The sequence below is a fragment of the Schistocerca gregaria genome, chromosome 6 (assembly GCF_023897955.1).
Source record: "Schistocerca gregaria isolate iqSchGreg1 chromosome 6, iqSchGreg1.2, whole genome shotgun sequence".
In the NCBI taxonomy this organism is placed as follows: domain Eukaryota; kingdom Metazoa; phylum Arthropoda; class Insecta; order Orthoptera; family Acrididae; genus Schistocerca; species Schistocerca gregaria.
Window position 1 is genome coordinate 453,652,297 of NC_064925.1, and position 19,118 is coordinate 453,671,414.

The window sequence follows — 19,118 nt, forward strand, 5'->3', positions numbered from 1 at the left end:
GTTTGGGATTTGTTTATCTTTACGTTTTTCTGATTTTAGGGTAATTCATGTTGCTTTCCTTTTATTTGAATCATTAAATAATATCTTGTTATTTCATAAACGTTTTCTGTAGTGGTCGTATCTTCCTGTGAATCAGTAAGATAAATATGATAAGTGATGATTATCATTCAATATGGAATTGAAGGGACTCAGAATCGAGATTCAAGTAATTGTATCGAATCTTGATGTTCTGTGCTTCCAAATAATCGATATGGAAAGATGTACATGTCTTCGACTATAGAATTCATTGGATTGTTTTTGTTTCTGAGAGAGTGGATAATAATATTGTTGAAGATGTCTATAGAAATCGAGTCTGCGGAGTGAGTATAAGGAGTGTGTTAACGCTGTACATTTGTAAATTTCTTGTTGTGCAATCTCGTGACACATTTTCTTTTTGTAGCGTTGTCCGTCTAATTCAGCAGTACCTGAAAGAATCCAACCTACTGAGAACTCTACAGACGTTGCAGGTAAAGCAACTTTTTTGTGAATACGAAAAAAAAAATTTTCACTTTATATCGACAGACTGTTTTGCTGGCACCATTACGTTGTCTTTTACTATACACAGCATCCCGCGTTACCCATTATTGTCGCTCACCTTCAGAGAGTGTACGAAGTGTTGGGAGTTGTGTAGCATTCATCATTGCTCTTGACTGGGTTAAACAGTGCTAACTAGAATTGACATAAATTGGTTCAGATGCCGTGTTCCCTGTTAAGAATTAGGAAAAACTAAGGATATTCTTCCTAATAAAATAATGCTTTAACCAGGTGCCAATATTTCACACATAAGTACCATTAGGGCAGTTGGATTATTGTGATAACATGGAGCGAAAGTTACTTAATAACTACAAAAAGTAATTTTGATATTCATGGTTGTGCCTGTTGAATTACAGGTTCTTTGTCGGTACAAACATATTTGCAACTTAAGAAACTTTTGACACAGTATGACTTATGTTCACAGAAGTTGCTACAGATGACAAAAAACATAGCATGCAGTGTGTCAGACTAAGTGTAACAATCAGTTTAGTTTCTAAAGAGCTGGACTTGCATTCGGAAGGACTACAGTTCAAAATCCATCTCCAGCCATCCAGATTTATCTTTTCCATGATTTCCCTAAATTGCTAAAGGCAAATGAAGATAATACTTTGAAAGGGCACGCCTTATTTCCAAATCCATCCTATAGTAATCGAAGTTTGTGCTCCGTCTCTGATAACATTGCTGTTGACAGTGTGTTACGATCTTAATATGTCTTTGTCCCATCTACTTTGCTGTACACTTTGTAACTGTTGGTTTAACTGAAATCCTTGGTACCGCTTCGCCAACTTAGTCAACTTCATCCTAAACCAGGTTTTTGGCTGCACTACAAATCAGAGCTGAAGTTATGTATTGAACTGTTCCTGAAATCTTTGAAGTGACGAAGTCTAGGTTAGGGTAGAAGGTGACATTATAGTTGAGTGTTGGCGATGCCCATGAATGTGAAAGCAGAAAATCTGGTTGTGGAAACACATTGACTTATAGCTAAGACTGATGTTTACATCCATGTTATATTGAAAAATGTAAGGGAGTCCAATATGTATCCTTTACCAATAATCACTATACCACAGTTAATATTTTGTATTCACATTCATTGGCTTCATCAAGTCTTTCATATTGTCATGTTTCATTGTAGCCTATATTTTGGAGTGTGCTATGGAGCAGTCTTATTACCACACCTGCATTCCAATTTCATGTTGTGTTCTCTTCCAGTTTGTGCATGTATGATGTCACAACACCATTACGTCGTGAGGGGAAGTTAACATACAGAATTTGTAGATTTAGTTGATCCTAAATGTTTATTAATGGGTTCTGTCAGTCTCCATTTTGTTGCTACTGACATTTCGTTTGTCTACTGAACAACATTATTAATTGTATGTGATGTTTTATTGTGTGGGATTCTATGACAATTCAAGGTTAAATAGGGGGCGGGGGAGAGGGATCTGCAGCTGCTTTGGACCACTGTGCAAGGACTGTACTTAAATATTCATGGTACTATGCTTATCTTTGGCAGATACAAATTCTTTTCCAGTCTTAATTTTTTCATTCTTAAATGCATATTTGTCTCCAGTATATGAATATTCATCATTTTCACTGTCACTTTTGTTCACTACAGATTTATAATTCATAACACACTGATGCATATCTAAATGAGTGCTGAGTGACATTCATGTGTTTTAGTGTATGTACTGTAGCTCTGTATTGTGGGGGTCGGTGTGTGACCGCTGCATAAGCAGCTGATGGCTACCCAGGAAGGTTTGGGTGTGGACTACAGAAGTGATGATGACTGTACTCATAATGCGATCTCCAAGTAAAACAGCCTTGATTAATTTATAACCTACATGCTTATTGCAAGCTTGGAGTTGGAGGGTGGATTATTTGCCATGGTGATGTAGGACACTGTGAGTGCACTTCATGTTGGCATCAGTATTTCACCTGCCAGATAGGAAACACATGCAGAAGCTGCTATTGCTGATATAAGAGCCGTCTTGGAGCCATCATGTGAGTGATGTGCCAGCATTGAGGGGAGGTCACGACCACAGTGGAAACACACTGGAATAGATTGTGTTGAGCCGTATCTTCAAGCATGTCCATAGTTGAAGGCCTATGGCTTCACCGGTTGGTGACCAGCAACTTCATGGCTGTCAAGGACTGATGGATAACAACAGCATATCCGGGCAGACCCTAGTCCAGGCTCAAACACCCGATACACTTTGGAGGTGTGGTCACCAGGAGGAGAGAGTCATTGACCAATGTGAAGATGACAAGTTTTCTGCATACAAACTCTAGCTCCGGCAGGTGCCTGCAGCTGCTGGACTCAGAAGTCTGCGGAATATGGCTGCTGCTTCATCTGGCACTGCAGCTTCTTGCTCTTGAAGTTAGTGGTTGGTGAGACTGTATTGTTCATCATCAAATTCACATTTGGATACTGCATAAGTGAGTGAGTGTCTGATTTGGGGAAGTGTATACATGAACCAGTTAATGAGTTTCTCTCCAATGCTTGCACTTCTGCCCCAGATCTCCGGGAAAAAGGGCATTGCCTTTGGGTGGCAATGATTTGATTCGCTCAGGTTTTCTTGTTTTGTCAGGTCCCTTGTCATCTTCACATTGGTCAATGACTCTCTCCTCCTGGTGACCACACCTCCAAAGTGTATCGGGTGTTTGAGCCTGGACTAGGGTCTGCCCGGATATGCTGTTGTTATCCATCATGGTGTGGGTTCCTGTAGTCATGTCCTAGTTCATGAACCACGGGCAATGTATGAGTGGCCAAGTAAGTGGTCCCGACAGTCGGGATACCAGTTACTTTGGAATAAGGCAGGGCATCTCGGACATATTCTGAGTTGTGGTCACCTTTGTGCTCATACGGCAAAGACTACCAAATCCACCGGTTAGTCCCTCAACTGTTAGGGGTAATACCCAATGGGACTCAGGGCAAGTAAGGCTAGCAACCTGCTTCCCTGGTACTTTAAATATGATGCTGGCAACAATCAGAGCAAAATGCCACCTTTGGAGGTGACGGATTCCCACCTCTAACTGACAAATCAGGGACTCCTAAGATAAGACTTGGCAAACAAATGGTAATGAGATAGGGAGCTATTAATATCAATAGGGGCTACTCTGGGAAGAAGGTAGAGCTGGCAGAGGCTGCAAGTGAGATGGGGCTGGACGTTTTAGCTGTTAGTGACATTCGGGTAAGAGGTGAGAAAGAAGAGGAAGTGGGAGAATACAAGGTCTACCTGTCAGGAGTCAAAGCAGGAATAGCACAATGGGGTGTAGGGCTTTACATCAGGAAAGAAATGGAACCCAGCGTAGTTGCAATAAGGTATGTAAACAAATGACTGATGTGGATAGATTTGACAGTGTCTAGCAAGAAAATTAGGATTGTGTCAGTATATTCGCATTGTGAAGGTACAGATCAAGATAAGATGGGTAGTTTTTATGAGGCACTCAGTGATGTTGTTGTTAGAGTAAAGAACAAGGACAGTGTTCTGCTCATGGGTGATTTTAACGCCAGGATTGGAAATCGAACAGAAGGGTATGAAAAAGTTATGGGTAAATTTGGAGAGGATATAGAGGCCAACAGGAACGGGAAACAAATCTTGGATTTCTGTTCCAGTATGGGCTTAGTAATCACAAGCTCCTCACCGGTATACTTGGGAAGGCAGGGGAACCAGATCTGTCATTGACTATATAATAACAAATCAGGAATTCAGGAAGGCTGTGAGGGACACACATGTATTCAGGTGACCGAAAGTGCAGGTGGTCAGGTCCATATGTAGGAGGATAAGAGTGGAGAAACTTCAGGATAAGGAAATCAGGCACAAGTACATAACAGCGATCTCAGAAAGGTACCAGGTAGTTGAATGTAGTCAATTACAGTCATTGGAAAGAAATGGACAAGGTACGGGGACACAGTACTAGAAGTGGCTAAAGAATGTCTTGGAACAGTAGTGTGTAAAAGCAGGAAGAAGCAAACAGCCTGGTGGAATGACACAGTCGAGGCAGCTTGTAAAAGGAAAAAGAAGGCGTATCAAAAATGGCTACTTACTAGAACTCAGGTAGACAGAGAAAGTTATGTTGAAGAAAGAAACAAAGCCAAACAGATAATTGCAGCATCCAAGAAGAAATCTTGGGAAGACTTTGGAAACAGGTTAGAGACTATGGGTCAAGCTGCTGGAAAACCATTCTGGAGTGTAATTAGCAGTCTTCGAAAGGGAGGTAAGAAGGAAATGACAAGTTTTTTGGACAGGTCAGGAAAACTGCTGGTGAATCCTGTGGATGCCTTGGGCAAATTGAGGAAATATTTTGAAGAGTTGCTCAATGTAGGTGAAAATACAATCAGTATTGTTTCAGGTTTCGAGGTAGAATGGGATAGGAATGATGACGGAAATGGGATCACATTTGAGGAAGTGGAGAAAATGGTCAGCAGTGCAATAAAGCAGCTGGGGTGGATGAAATTAAGTTGGAACTCATCAAATACAGTGGAATGTCAGGTCTTAAATGGCTACACAGGATAATTGAAATGGCCTGGGAGTCGGGACAGGTTCCATCAGACTGGGCAAAAGCAGTATCACACCAATCTTTAAACATGGAAACAGAAAAGATTGTAACAACTACAGAGGTATCTCTTTAATCAGCGTTGTGGGTAAAATCTTCTCAGGTATTGTTGAAAGGAAAGTGCGAGTATTAGTTGAGGACCAATTGGATGAAAATCAGTGTGGGTTTAGGCCTCTTAGAGGTTGTCAGGACCAGATCTTTAGCTTACTGCAAATAATGGAGAATTGTTATGAATGGAACAGGGAATTGTATCTGTGCTTTATAGATCTAGAAAAGGCATATGACCGGGTTCCTAGGAGGGCGTTATTGTCTGTTCTAAGAGATGAGGGAATAGGAGGCAAACTTTTGCAAGCAATTAAAGGTCTTTACATGGATAGTCAGGCAGCAGTTAGAGTTGACGGTAAATGGAGTTCATGGCTCAGAGTAGTTTCAGGGGTAAGACAAGGCTGCAACCTGTCTCCACTGTTGTTCATATTATTTATGGATCATATGTTGAAAACAATAGACTGGCTGGGTGAGATTAAAATATGTGAACACAAAATAAGCAGTCTTTCATATGCGAATGACTTAGTTGTGATGGCAGATTCGATTGAAAGTTTGCAAAGTAATATTTCAGAGCTAGATCAGAAATGTAAGGACTATGGTATGAAGATTAGCATCTCCAAAACGAAAGTAATGTCAGTGTGAAAGAAATATAAACGGATTGAGTGCCAAATAGGAGGAACAAAGTTAGAACAGGTGGACGGTTTCAAGTACTTAGGATGCATATTCTCACAGGATGGCAACGTAGTGAAAGAACTGGAAGCGAGGTGTAGCAAAGCTAATGCAGTGAGCGCTCAGCTACGATCTACTCTCTTCTGCAAGAAGGAAGTCAGTACCAAGACTAAGCTATCTGTGCACCGTTCAATCTTTCGACCAACTTTGTTGTATGGGAGCGAAAGCTGGGTGGATTCAGGTTACCTTATCAACAAGGTAGAGGTTACGGATGTGAAAGTAGCTAGGATGATTGCAGGTACTAGTAGATGGGAACAATGGCAGGAGGGTGTCCACAATGGGGAAATCAAAGAAAAACTGGGAATGAACTCTATAGATGTAGCAGTCAGGGCGAACAGGCTTAGATGGTGGGGTCATGTTACACGCATGGGAGAAGCAAGGTTACCCAAGAGACTCATGGGTTCAGCAGTAGAGGGTAGGAGGAGTCGGGGCAGACCAAGGAGAAGGTACCAGGATTCGGTTAAGAATTATTTTGAAGTAATAGGTTTGACATCAGAAGAGGCACCAATGTTAGCACTGAATAGGGGATCGTGGAGGAATTTTATAAAGGGGCTATGCTCCAGACTGAACGCTGAAAGGCATAACCAGTCTTAAATGATGATGATGTCAGGTCCCTCAGAGTCTTCTAACATTTGTCATCCACTTTACCTTTCAGAGGTGCTGCTAGACACTTCCTACATTGCCAGTGTCCTGTATGTGCATTCTCTCTCTCTCTCTCTCTCTCTCTCTCTCTCTCTCTCTCTCTCTCTCTCCATGAATACACTTTCTTGTGAAACAGTATGTGTGCTTCAGGCTGGCGACTACTTCCTCCTCCATGATGTCATTCCGGACACTGAGTGTCACTGGAACAGTACATTCCCCTCTACGAAACCACAGTGCAACATTCCACCCTCTTTTTTTGAAGAATCCTGTGTCTGGATTGTGATCTGTTTACATTATCAGACAAAATAATCTAATCTAATCACAGGTTGGCATAATAAAAACAAATAAACAGCCTCCATTTCTCCTTATTGTGATAAGAGATTTAGTATGAACCACATGATTCATTGGCTTTATATTAATCTGAATGCTATTTTGAATTATCATACAACAAACTACCAAAATATAATTATGAGATTCTATTCTTCGTAATGGATTTCTTAGCAATCCTTTAATAGTAAATGATTCCATGCAATTAATTTATCATGTTTGGCATTACATCTCTTAATCCGCTGTTTTGACAAATCATCCGTAACTTTGCCTTCTATGCAACTGAAGTTCCCTTTAAATTTTCACAGCAAACACATTCTTAAAACTATGTTCACACAATAACCACGTTAACAATATACTTTAAAGCTAATTAAAGATTGACTGTCAATCATCCATGTACCTTTGCTCATCCAAAACAACTCCCCTGTGTCCTGCAGCACTTTTATCTCATGAATTGAATCTGAATGATTTTGTGCGCTGTTGAGCTGATGCTCTCCTCATGTCGATACAACCACGGGACAGTATATTATTTGCAACTGTCTGCTCCTGCTGAAACAATGTCTCCCTGTGTTTGGCAGTGCATTGCTGCCAAAGAATGATTACACAGCATTTTTCTTATTTCTCTCAGTACACATAACATTGCAAATACCATCAACTTTACAAACCTCCTGTATGTGCCCATTCCTGAAGGGATTCTGTTTTGTTGGCACAATCATCAGCCATACAAGCATGTCCCCTCTTCCTCTTGTTCCTTTTTCACCTCTCTGAGGAGACGGTGTCACCACAGGTGACAACCTAATTAGGCCTACATCCTTCGGAAATACTTCCTCATCCAACTACAGCACAGTTTCAGTGTTTTCCACATTGCACACAATAGGGTAGACATTACTGTACCTAAATCAATATCAGCCATCTTGCTGCTCACACACTTAGTTGCTTCAGTTCAGCATATATTCACTTTGTCTGGTACTGCAGATGACTCAGACACCGCATTATCACAGTGTATTGGAGCTGATAATTCTACCTTACTCTCCTTAACTTCTGCAATATTAGTACTGTGCACATCACTTAAACTTACACTTCTTACTTTTTACTCCTTCTGCATGAACAGTTTTCTATTTTAATCTCATAATACTTTGCACAAACATATCATGAATTATTGGTAGATGACCACACAGCTGCCTATTTCTAACCCACCAATTTGCTGCATTTTTTCCCACCTCCTCTGAAGTAATTCTATGGTGGAATGTTACGTTCTCTCTCACAACCTTCATTTTCTCTGCTATAACTATCTGACCTCATCCACAGCCTTTATTTGGCTTGGACATGTCTGCACTGTTTGCTCATAAGTGTGCTACTTGGGCTGCTAAAACTGGCACTGTTTCATCCAGGGGAGCCTTCCGCAGTATCAAAGACAATGTGGCTTACCCTGCAGTGATCACACAAAGAAAGCTAGAGAAGAAAACAGAATGTTGATGGGAATGCTTAAATTAAGATAAACTTCTTATTGTAGCATACTATTTCTTCCTGAAGGGCTGACCATGACTAAAACTATACATACTTAAAAAGAATAAGCCATAGCTTTCCTTAGCACAGAACACATTGCCTGTTCCAAATGGCACAAACTATCACATATTCTCGAAACAGTATCTTCAGTTTACTTTCCTCATTCTGCATAAAGTACTTGTAAAGTATACAAAAATTTAAGGAAGCAAAGGTAGTTACTACAAGCACTAATACATAAGATCAGGAAATTATCTCAATTTCTGCAACAAATTGTCAGCTGTCTCAACTCTGAACACATGTGCGCCTTGCCCATAGCGCGAGCACGTACTACATGTGACAGGCTGCTTGTGGCCCTGCAAATTATTCTGCTTACGTCTTACTTGCTGTGAATAGTATTCCTTAATTTTACCTTTAAACTGAAACATATATGCAGGTCCCTGTGCTTTCACAAACCATACCTGCAGATGTCTATGGCAGTTCTCCCTATAATGTTTGTACATAGAGCACAAGCTCAATCACCACACTCGTACTGTCGAAGCTGTAAACTGGAATGGTGGTGATGTGGCAGCTGGAGAGTGCTCTCGATTGATAGCGGCTGTCAACATAGCAGTGAACACTTTTGGCGCCGGAATGTTGAGGCAGGATGTGACCACTACAGCAACAAGTGAAATGGCTGATGGCAACCCAGAATGCACGACATCTTCCTACCCGGACGTGGGCTGTTGTGTGGTGGTGACTATACTTGTATGACAAATGTTCAGTAAAACACTCCTGGTTATCAAAATGCTTTGTTCATTTCAATTACAAGGATGGAGTCACCTTGATGTTAGGTTATTGTTGTCGGTGACATAAGATGCTGCAGCACTTCACCGGCCTGGCAGGCAACATATGCGGTAGGTGTCACTGCTGATGACTATGCTGCCGTGGGGACCAAGCACCATCGTGTTTGTGAGGGAAGGTCCTGGCTGCAGGGACAACACACAGAAACAGACGGTGTTAAGCCGTAGAACCCAGGATGTCAAAAGTTCAAGGCATATGCCTGCACTGTGCTTTGATTGGCAACAGTGAGTGCCCAAAAGGACCGGTGAACAGCGATAGTGTAGCTGGGCAGCCCCTAGCACAGGCTTGAGCACATGACCCAACAGCAAGTTGGTTGCCGGCACAAGGAAGTAATGCATCATGTGGTGCGAAGACACGAAGTTGTCTGCAACATTATTCTTCTTGTGCAAGGCTGTGTATTCCCTCCAACCCTGCATCATCCATCCAGAATATTGGATCTGTTTTTATTTCTCAGAAGATCCAAATTCCAGCAATCCTTCTACATCTACATCTACATCCATACTCCGCAAGCCACCTGACGGTGTGTGTCGGAGGGTACCCTGAGTACCTCTATCGGTTCTCCCTTCTATTCCAGTCTCGTATTGTACGTGGAAAGAAGGATTGTCGGTATGCTTCTGTGTGGGCTCTAATCTCTCTGATTTTATCCTCATGGTCTCTTCGCGAGATATACGTAGGAGGGAGCAATATACTGCTTGACTCTTCGGTGAAGGTATGTTCTCGAAACTTTAACAAAAGCCCGTACCGAGCTACTGAGCGTCTCTCCTGCAGAGTCTTCCACTGGAGTTTATCTATCATCTCCGTAACGCTTTCGCAATTACTAAATGATCCTGTAACGAAGCGCGCTGCTCTCTGTTGGATCTTCTCTATCTCTTCTATCAACCCTACCTGGTGCGGATCCCACACTGCTGAGCAGTATTCAAGCATTGGGCGAACAAGCGTACTGTAACCTACTTCCTTTGTTGTCGGATTGCATTTCCTTAAGATTCTTCCAATGAATCTCAGTCTGGCATCTGCTTTACCGACGATCAACTTTATATGATCATTCCATTTTAAATCACTCCTAATGAGTACTCCCAGATAATTTATGGAATTAACTACTTCCAGTTGCTGACCTGCTATTTTGTAGCTAAATGATAAGGGACCTATCTTTCTATGTATTCGCATCACATTACACTTGTCTACATTGAGATTCAATTGCCATTCCGTGCACCATGCGTCAATTCGCTGCAGATCCTCCTGCATTTCAGTACAATTTTCCATTGTTGCAACCTCTCGATACACCACAGCATCATCTGCAAAAAACCTCAGTGAACTTCCGATGTCATCCACCAGGTCATTTATGTATATTGTGAATAGCAACGGTCCTATGACACTCCCCTGGGGCACACCTGAAATCACTCTTACTTCGGAAGACTTCTCTCCATTGAGAATGACATGCTGCGTTCTGTTATCTAGGAACTCCTCAATCCAATCACACAATTGATCTGATAGTCCGTATGCTCTTACTTTGTTGATTAAACGACTGTGGGGAACTGTGTCAAACGCCTTGCGGAAGTCAAGAAACACGGCATCTACCTGTGAACCCGTGTCTAAGGCCCTCTGAGTCTCGTGGACGAATAGCGAGAGCTGGGTTTCACACGACCGTCTTTTTCGAAACCCATGCTGATTCCTACAGAGTAGATTTCTAGTCTCCAGAAAAGACATTATACTCGAACATAATACGTGTTCCAAAATTCTACAACTGATCGACGTTAGAGATATAGGTCTATAGTTCTGCACATCTGTTTGACGTCCCTTCTTGAAAACGGGGATGACCTGTGCCCTTTTCCAATCCTTTGGAACGCTTCGCTCTTCTTCCTTGAAAGTGTTTCGGGTATTCTGTGATGAACGGTGCCTGTTCTGGTATGCTTAACTGATCCTTGCTTTGTTGTGACAACTGTCACTTGGTGAGGTTCTGCTCAGGCCAAATTTCTTGTTATACAGACTGATAAATTTATTTGTCATTTGAGTGGTTCAGTGCTTGCTTCTGGAGAATGATTTTAGGCTCATTTCTGATGAATGACTGGGTAAACCACTTTTTGTGCATCCAATTTTTTAATTATTTAAACTATTTAAACCATCACTTTAATAAGTTATCTTTGCAAAGTAGTAACACGAGTTATTTACAGAAGAATGAAACAACTGGTAGAAACCAAACTAGAGGAAGCAGTTTGAGTTTGAGAGAAATATAGAAACACATGAAGTAGCACTGACCCCAAAACCTATCTTGGAAGATAGGATTAAAAAGGCAAACCTACATTTACAGCAAATGTAGATTTAGAGAAAAAATTTTACAGTTGCTAGAATACATTCCTTTCTTCATAATTTTTTGGGTTCCGTCTTACCAAAATTTCTTCCAAACAATCCCATTAGTGACATCACATGGCCGGCAGTACAGTTTTCCTCATGATTATTCTACGGCAAATTAATGAAACGTGTAAAAAATTCAAATAGCTTGAAATAAACCCAAGTTTTTATCCTAAAAGAGACATGTTCCAGCTTTGGTCTCTGGCACTTGTGGATATGTATCATTAGGCTTGGGATCATCTGTGAAGAAACCATTACCAGGCTTGGAAACTTGTGGTAAAGATATCTACCCATGGATTCAGAGCTATCAGGTGTGGCCCATATCCAATGGAGATGCTGATTTTCTCACTTTACAAAGAATCATCACTGGTTAATACAGCAAAGACCCTAGCAATGTGTTTATACAATTCTTCATCAGTATGCTAATGTTCCACATAAACTGAAAACTATGCTAACACAAAGTATATTATACCTTAAACTGTAATTAAAGTAACACATCAATAGCATTATGCTACAAAAAGACGAATTCTTTATAACACACTACATTTCAAAAATCGCCAGGCAGACTGCTATGTGCTATGAGCCTCACCAAAATTTACACAGCATGACAATTGTGTAAAACCTGGAGGCTATTTGTGTGATGTGTGCTTTAGCTGTTATGCAACAATTTTATTACCATGATCTCCACTGCCTTGGTAACACACAGTTAGACAGTGAAGTTAACTACCAGTTTGGTTTTGTAGTTATAACACAATAACAGACTGATGATTCATTTTTAGAGTTATTTGAACTTTCTCCCTTCCTGATCATCTAGACTTGTACTGCCTTCCTCAGTGAGTACTAAGCAATTGTAGAAAATAATAAAAGATGTCACATTTTAGTACCAGTGGAATAAGTGCTTATTTCCAGTGCACCTCAAATGTTTAGACATTTTTAGGTACTTATATTCTTGCATTGTAGACTTATATTCTTGCATTGTAGAACAAAATCTGTTTTTTAGATGTTTGAGAACGTAGTCTTTCTAACAAAAATGGTTTAAAAGAGTGCAGAAGAAAATTTTACTGTAAAAGTGGGCCAAATATAGCCATTTTGCCATGTTTAGAAAAATCATCAACTTTGCCCTGTATTTGTAAATTTTTGGAAGGCAGCAGAACAAAATGTTACATTCTAAGATGTTGTATTGGTAAGTTATTTCATGCAAAGTTTTGGGTTTATCCTGCAATTACTTCTGGAGATATGAAAACCTAAAGTTCAAAATTTTTTGATCACCTATTTTTTTTTTCAGCTGCCTTTTCTTCAAATTATCTGTAAGAAATTTGTTCAGAAACTCTTTTCTTATTACTTCATTTGAGAGAGTGCAAAAAAAGTTGTACAAGGTGGCCTAGTTTGGTTTCTTTCAAGATATTGCCAGAGATTTTGTATCTCAAACTTGCCAAAAACTCATGGATGCCCTGTTGACAGCTGTGCTGGGGGATCAGACAAATGATTATATCCCTAGAATATTGGATTAGTTATTGTAAAACTTTACCAATGTTTATTGGGGATATGTGCAAATGTTCATACAAAATTTCATCAGAATCCGTGGTGGTCATGTGGGAACCTCTAGACCACTTTAGATGGAATGACACTATAGGTAGTAGATGAGTTTTGTTATTTGGGCACAAAAATAACTGGTGGTGGCTTAAGTTCTAGGATATAAAATATAGACTAACAGTAGCAAGAAAAGCATTTCCGAAAAAAGAAAAATTTAATTAGATCAAATACAAAAATGTAAATGATAGGAAGTGTTTTCTGGAGGTATTTGCTGCAGTGTATCCTTGTACAGAAGTGATACTTGAGTGATATGCAGTTCAGAGAAGAAGAGAATAGAATCTTTTGATATGTGGTGCTACACAAGAGTGTTGAAGATAGGAAGGGAAGATCGAATAGCTAATAAAGGAGGTAGTGAATTCGTGAAGAAGCAATTTGGGCTCTCTTAACTTCCTCTCTTGTTTTGCCATCTGCCTCCTTACGTTCATTTTTTTTCATTTTTGATTCATTACCATTAACATACATAAGTATAATCTGCATTTTCATAAAAGAGAAAGGTTGGCCATCAGTCTTAACAAATATGGCACCAGAACTAATTTTATGCTTAGTTTTGTGTATGTAATTAATTTCCTGATTTATTTTGATTATTCCTGGTTAATATCTTTTGCTACAGGGTGAAATCAGTAATTGTTTCATGAGTTAGATTCTATTGTTGACTTAACAAGCAAATATAAATTCTGTAATAATTATAAACATTTGGAAGAAGAACTACTAGGATTCTTAAAGTATTTATTTGGCTCTATTCAAAAACATCATAGAAAAGCCAGCCCTTATTTAATTCCAAAATTCTGTAAATTAAACATCGAACAATGTACAGTTTCAGTATCTATTATTATGAGGATATATAAAGACCTAATTTTTGGTTCCAAGACAGTCAGTCCACGGCCGATTTTCAGACGGGAAGTCTGTATCAGTTAGAGCAACAATAATGCAGTAACTTAACAGTGGAATTAGTGTAACACATGTAAGCCTTGTGTCAAAACAATGATAGTGTCTGTTCAGTTTGTTTGCGAAATAGTGTCACACTTACTGTATTATTCTGCTTGAACTGTGTGATTGGGTTTTTACTGCTCATAGATGTTCAACAGCAAACTACCATAGCAGTATGCTGATGTTTACCTGCAACTATTAATGAGGCGTATCAATAGTGAACTGGTCATATAACTGTGTGATTTAAGTTTGTGAGAAATGAAAGGAAGGAGTTGTGAAAAGTGAAAGAAAAGAGTTGTGAAATACAACTGTCAGCCACATCATTTACAGTAGTCAGTGTTGAACTTCCAACCCCCCACTTTTAAGCGAGAATAACAATGCAGCACATCAACACAGAGGACTATCAACGAAGAAATAAAGTAGGCAAATGTCACAAATTGAATTGGGCAGAAAAGAAATGTATGGCACAACTTGAGTAAAACAAGGTATCGGTTGATAGAACATACTCTGTGGCTTCAAGGAGTTGTCAGTTTGGTTGTGGCACACGAAACAATTGTGTGTGAGTGTGATTCATTTGAAGTGATTCTCAGTGTCTTTTACCTATACATAATCTTGGGAAATCCAGGACGGAATAATGACAATATTCTGAAAAGGATGCGTTCTACTCCCTCGGAGATGCTGAGTCGCAGATAGGTACAACAAAAAGAATGTCAAACAAATAGACCTTCATCAAAATTAGACAAAACACACACACACAACTGTCTCTGGTTGCTGAGGCAGCCAGAGACAGTGGTCATGTATGCATCACTGCAGTCCACTGAATGATGGAAAAGGTAGATACATCTTTAGTGTCCACACTCACTCCTTTTCTCACTTTGATAGTGTAGTGCTTCCATCAAAGACCAAAGCAGGCTATGAAGTCATCACAGTCCGACCATACATTTTGAATCTGATGTGCTGCTACCAGTGTCATCATTACAACCACACTTGAATGTCCTGTTGACACCTGGTCAGATGTGTTACAAGTGGTTGGGATACCCATGATTGCAATTTCCCGCCCCACTGTACCAATTGCAATGGTGACCATGCAGCCTCCTCCTGAGGATGTCCCGTGTATCTCAATTAGTGTACCATCCAGGAGATCTGGGTGAAGGAAAGTGCCTTACCCTGTCACTAGCAAGTTTCTGGGTTGTCGGAGGCCCTGCATTTTACCAACCGGCACTTACAGTACCGTTCTTCCTACATCTCGCTCCAAGAAGTATATGACCACACAGACTTGTGACCTCAAATTCAGCTCTGTGGTTGTAAATTCACCCAGTGTCACTGAGCATCCCTGTCTTCTTCTCCTACAGCTGTACAACAAGCCACCAAATTGTTGCCTCACACAGTGAAATCACCTGCTACACTACTAGCAGGTCTGACATAATGGAAAGAACACTCCCACAAAGAATTTTTATGTCCCTCCAGCCAACAGACATCTGAATCTTCATCTGCCAACTGCAAAGGCTGTGAGAAATCAAAGGCAAATGGTCTTCTTCGCCGACTTGGAGATCCTCTTCAATGGTTTCGCCACGTGATAGCCTCACCCAGCCGACCTTCATGTCGCACTGGAATCTGCAGTTTGACTGAGGAAGAAAGTCGACACCTCTGTAGATCTCATAGAACAGGATCCTCCACCATCTGTACCCTGTAGCTGAAGAGTCTTCGAAGGCTGGCACTTGGCAGTTGCTGTGGTGACACCCCTTCATTTATTTCCCCTCATCCCCTTTCCCCATCACGACTCTCCTCCAGTGGGATGTTTGTAGCCTTAAATCCAACAAGGAGGAATTACTGTTGCTCTTGGAATTGTGGCGTCCACTTGTTCCCTGGCTCCAGGAAACAAAGTTGCGTCCTCACGAACACTTTGACCTTTTGACCTGCTTTAACCTTTCCCCCCTGAGGACGGCATTCCATCTCGTGGGGGAGTCATGCTGCTCATTGGGATGACATTCACAGTCAAACCATCTCACTCAACACCCAGCTACAAGTTATTGTAGTCTGCATTTTACTTCCTCGCTTCAGCTTTTCATTTTATACTGTCTATGTCCCTCTGTCATTTGTGTGCCACTAGGGCAGACTTTCTCCAGTATACTGGACAACACTGCTGCTCGGTGACTTTAAAGTGCACCTTCCCCTTTGGGGCTCTCCCAGAACCTATCCAAGAGATGCAGTCTTGGCTGACCTCAGTAAACTCAACCTCATCTGCCTTAACACTGGAACACCAATGTTCCTTGGACCCCTCATTCTGTACTGCCAGCTTGCGCATCATCCCTAGTGGTCCATTCACTCTGACCTCTAGGCGAGTAACCATTTCCTGTGTGCTATCCGTTTACTGGTCCTACCCCAACTATGTGCAAACCCAAGTGGCAGCTTTCTAAGGCCGACTGAAGGCTTTACTTCTTGCTGAAGACCTTCCATGAACAACATTTTCCCAGTTGTAATGATGAGGTAGAATACCCTGCAGACGTTATCCTTACCGCCGCGGAATGTTCCATTCCTCACACTTCATCTTTTCAGTGCCATATCCCGGTCCCTCGGGGGACTGAGGTGTGCCGCATTGAATTTTGTGTTTTTAACAGTCATCCTATTATGGTGAACTGCGTTTTTAGTAAACAGTTGCATGTGCAGTGTCGTAGTGTTCTTTGAGATATCAGTAAAGTTAGCAGGATTTCCTTCACTAGTTCTTTTAAGAGTTCCACTCCCTCGTCCATCATGTGAGCCAACCTCCACTAGCTCTGTGGGACCAAGGTCCATTCCCCAATTTCTGGCCTGACCATGGCAGATGATGTCACAGTGGACCCGGTTGCTACCTCCAACACCTCTGGTCTCTATTTTGTGGACATTTCGATCTCCACCCACCATCATACTGCCCACTCACTGTCATACTGCCTTCCCCCTTCAGAAATGAGTGGAGGAGGTTCCAAAGATAACCTTTTCTTCTCAGAATTGTGAATGCTACAATGCTGCCTTTACTATGAGGGAGTTGGATCATGCTCCCACTTCATCCCAATCCTCTGCCCCAGAGCTGGACAGTGTTCACGTTCGGATGCTGCAGCACCATTCTCCTGCGGGCAAGCACTTTCTCCTTCCTACATACAATCGCATTTCGGCAGATGGCATGTTTCCCAGTTGCTGGCCTGAAACCTCTGCCACCTTTGTACCTGACCCAATAAGGACAAACACCTCCCTTCTACCAACTGTGGCAATTCTCTCTTCAGCTTTCTTTGCAAGGTGATGGAACATATGGTTCGTGCCCGCCTGGTATGGTGGCTTGAGTCTCAAAATTTATTAATCACTGCACAATGTGGATTTTGAGCATGGTGTTCTGCAGTTGACCATATTCTCACTTTGTCCATCCGCGTGATGAATGTTTTTCTGCAGAAATACCAGACAGTGGCTGTGTTTTTTGATTTGGAGAAAGCTTAAGACACCTGCCCTGAGGACTGTTATCCTCTGTATTCTCTATATGTGGGGCTTCTGAGGCTGCCTGCCCCGTTTCCTTAAGGAATTTGTAAAAGACCGGGCTTTCGAGGTACGTGTGGCTTCTGACTTGTTGGACACCTTTATCCAGGAAAACAGTGTGCTTCAGGGTTCTGTCCTGAGAAATTGTCGTCTTTCCTGTTGCCATAAACTCTATTATGGCCTGTCTCCCACTGGGCATCTTTGACTTACATTAAGGATTTTGTGATCTATTCCAGCTCTCCACATTCTTGTCTCCCGGAGTGGTGTCTCCAGCGATGTCTCGATCAACTTTACTTGTGGAACATCAACAGTGGCTTTCGTTTTTCTGCTGACAAAACTGTTTGCATGAATTTCTGGTGGTGCAGTGGCTTTCTTCCACTGTCCTTACAGTGGGTCTGTTGCTCTTCCATTCGCCGAAACTGTGAAATTCCTAGGGATCATGCTTGATAGCAAACATTCTTAGTTCACCCATGTGTCTTTCCTGGCCACCTTCTGTACCTGGTCCCTCAGTGTACTAAGTGTCCTCAGCAGTACTTCATGGGGAGTGGATCGGACCATGTCCCTCCGTTTGTACCGATCCCGTGCCCATTCAAAACTAGACTATGGGTGTTTCGTTTATGCATCTGCAAGTCCGTCTATCTTATGCCATCTCAGTATGATCCACCATTGTGGCATCCATGTGGCCACTGGCGTGTTTTACACGAGACTGGTTGAGAGTCTGTTTGCAAAAGCTGCTGTACTATCGCTGTCCTACTGCCGTGACTTTCTCCTCAGCAGATGTGCAAGCTGTTTGTCTACCATGTGTGGTCACTCATCCTATGCCGCCTCCTTTGATGATTCCTTTAGCTGCCAGTATGGGGCACATCCCTCATATCTGTTACCTCTTGGAGTTTGCTTTTGGCTATTGCTCTGGCAGCTTAACTTCACACTACCTGCCTCTTTCTCAATGGGTGTGAATCCTGAGCACCGTCTTGGCTTCGTGCAGAGCTATTGTTCACCTTGAACTTCATTTGCTTCCTGAGGACACTACTCCAGGCTCATTCTATTGCCATAAGTTTCTTGACCTCCGTAAAAAACATTGCGATAGTACCTTTTTGTACACTGATGGCTCTCGGATGGACTGTGGTGTCATGTGTGCCTTTGTTATTGTCACCAACGAGTTTTGGTGTTGGCTTCTGGAACACTTCAGCGCCTCTGTGTGCTATACACAGCCCGTCCCTAAGTACATTGGCTCCAGGAAAGCTGTGATTTTGTTGTGGGTCCCTGGTCACGTTTCTCTGATGGAAAATGAGGCTGCTCACACTGCTGCCAAGGCTGCAGTCCTACCTCGGTCCGCTAGTTCTTCCATTCCCTCCAATGATCTCTGTGTTGCTGTCTGTCGGCAGGTGCTGTCCCTTTGCCATCACCACTCGTCTTCCCTTCATGGGAACAACTTCTGGGAAATTAAACCTCTCCCAGTAGCTTGGCCGACCCCTCTCAGCCTGCTCGCTGCAAGGAGATCATTTTAGCTGGGCACTGTTGTTTCAGTCATTACC

General features: G+C 41.7%; 1 protein-coding gene across 1 annotated transcript in view; it reads left to right on the forward strand.

Annotated features, from left to right (window-relative positions):
• The first annotated feature begins 239 nt into the window (after positions 1 to 239).
• LOC126278178 (WD40 repeat-containing protein SMU1) overlaps positions 240 to 19,118 on the forward strand; it is a 96,121-nt gene continuing 77,242 nt past the window's right edge. The window contains exons 1-2 of the mRNA XM_049978079.1: positions 240 to 359; positions 440 to 506. Coding sequence (XP_049834036.1) covers positions 259 to 359; positions 440 to 506 — 168 coding nt within the window. The 5' untranslated portion in view covers positions 240 to 258. The remainder of the gene's footprint in view (positions 360 to 439; positions 507 to 19,118) is intronic.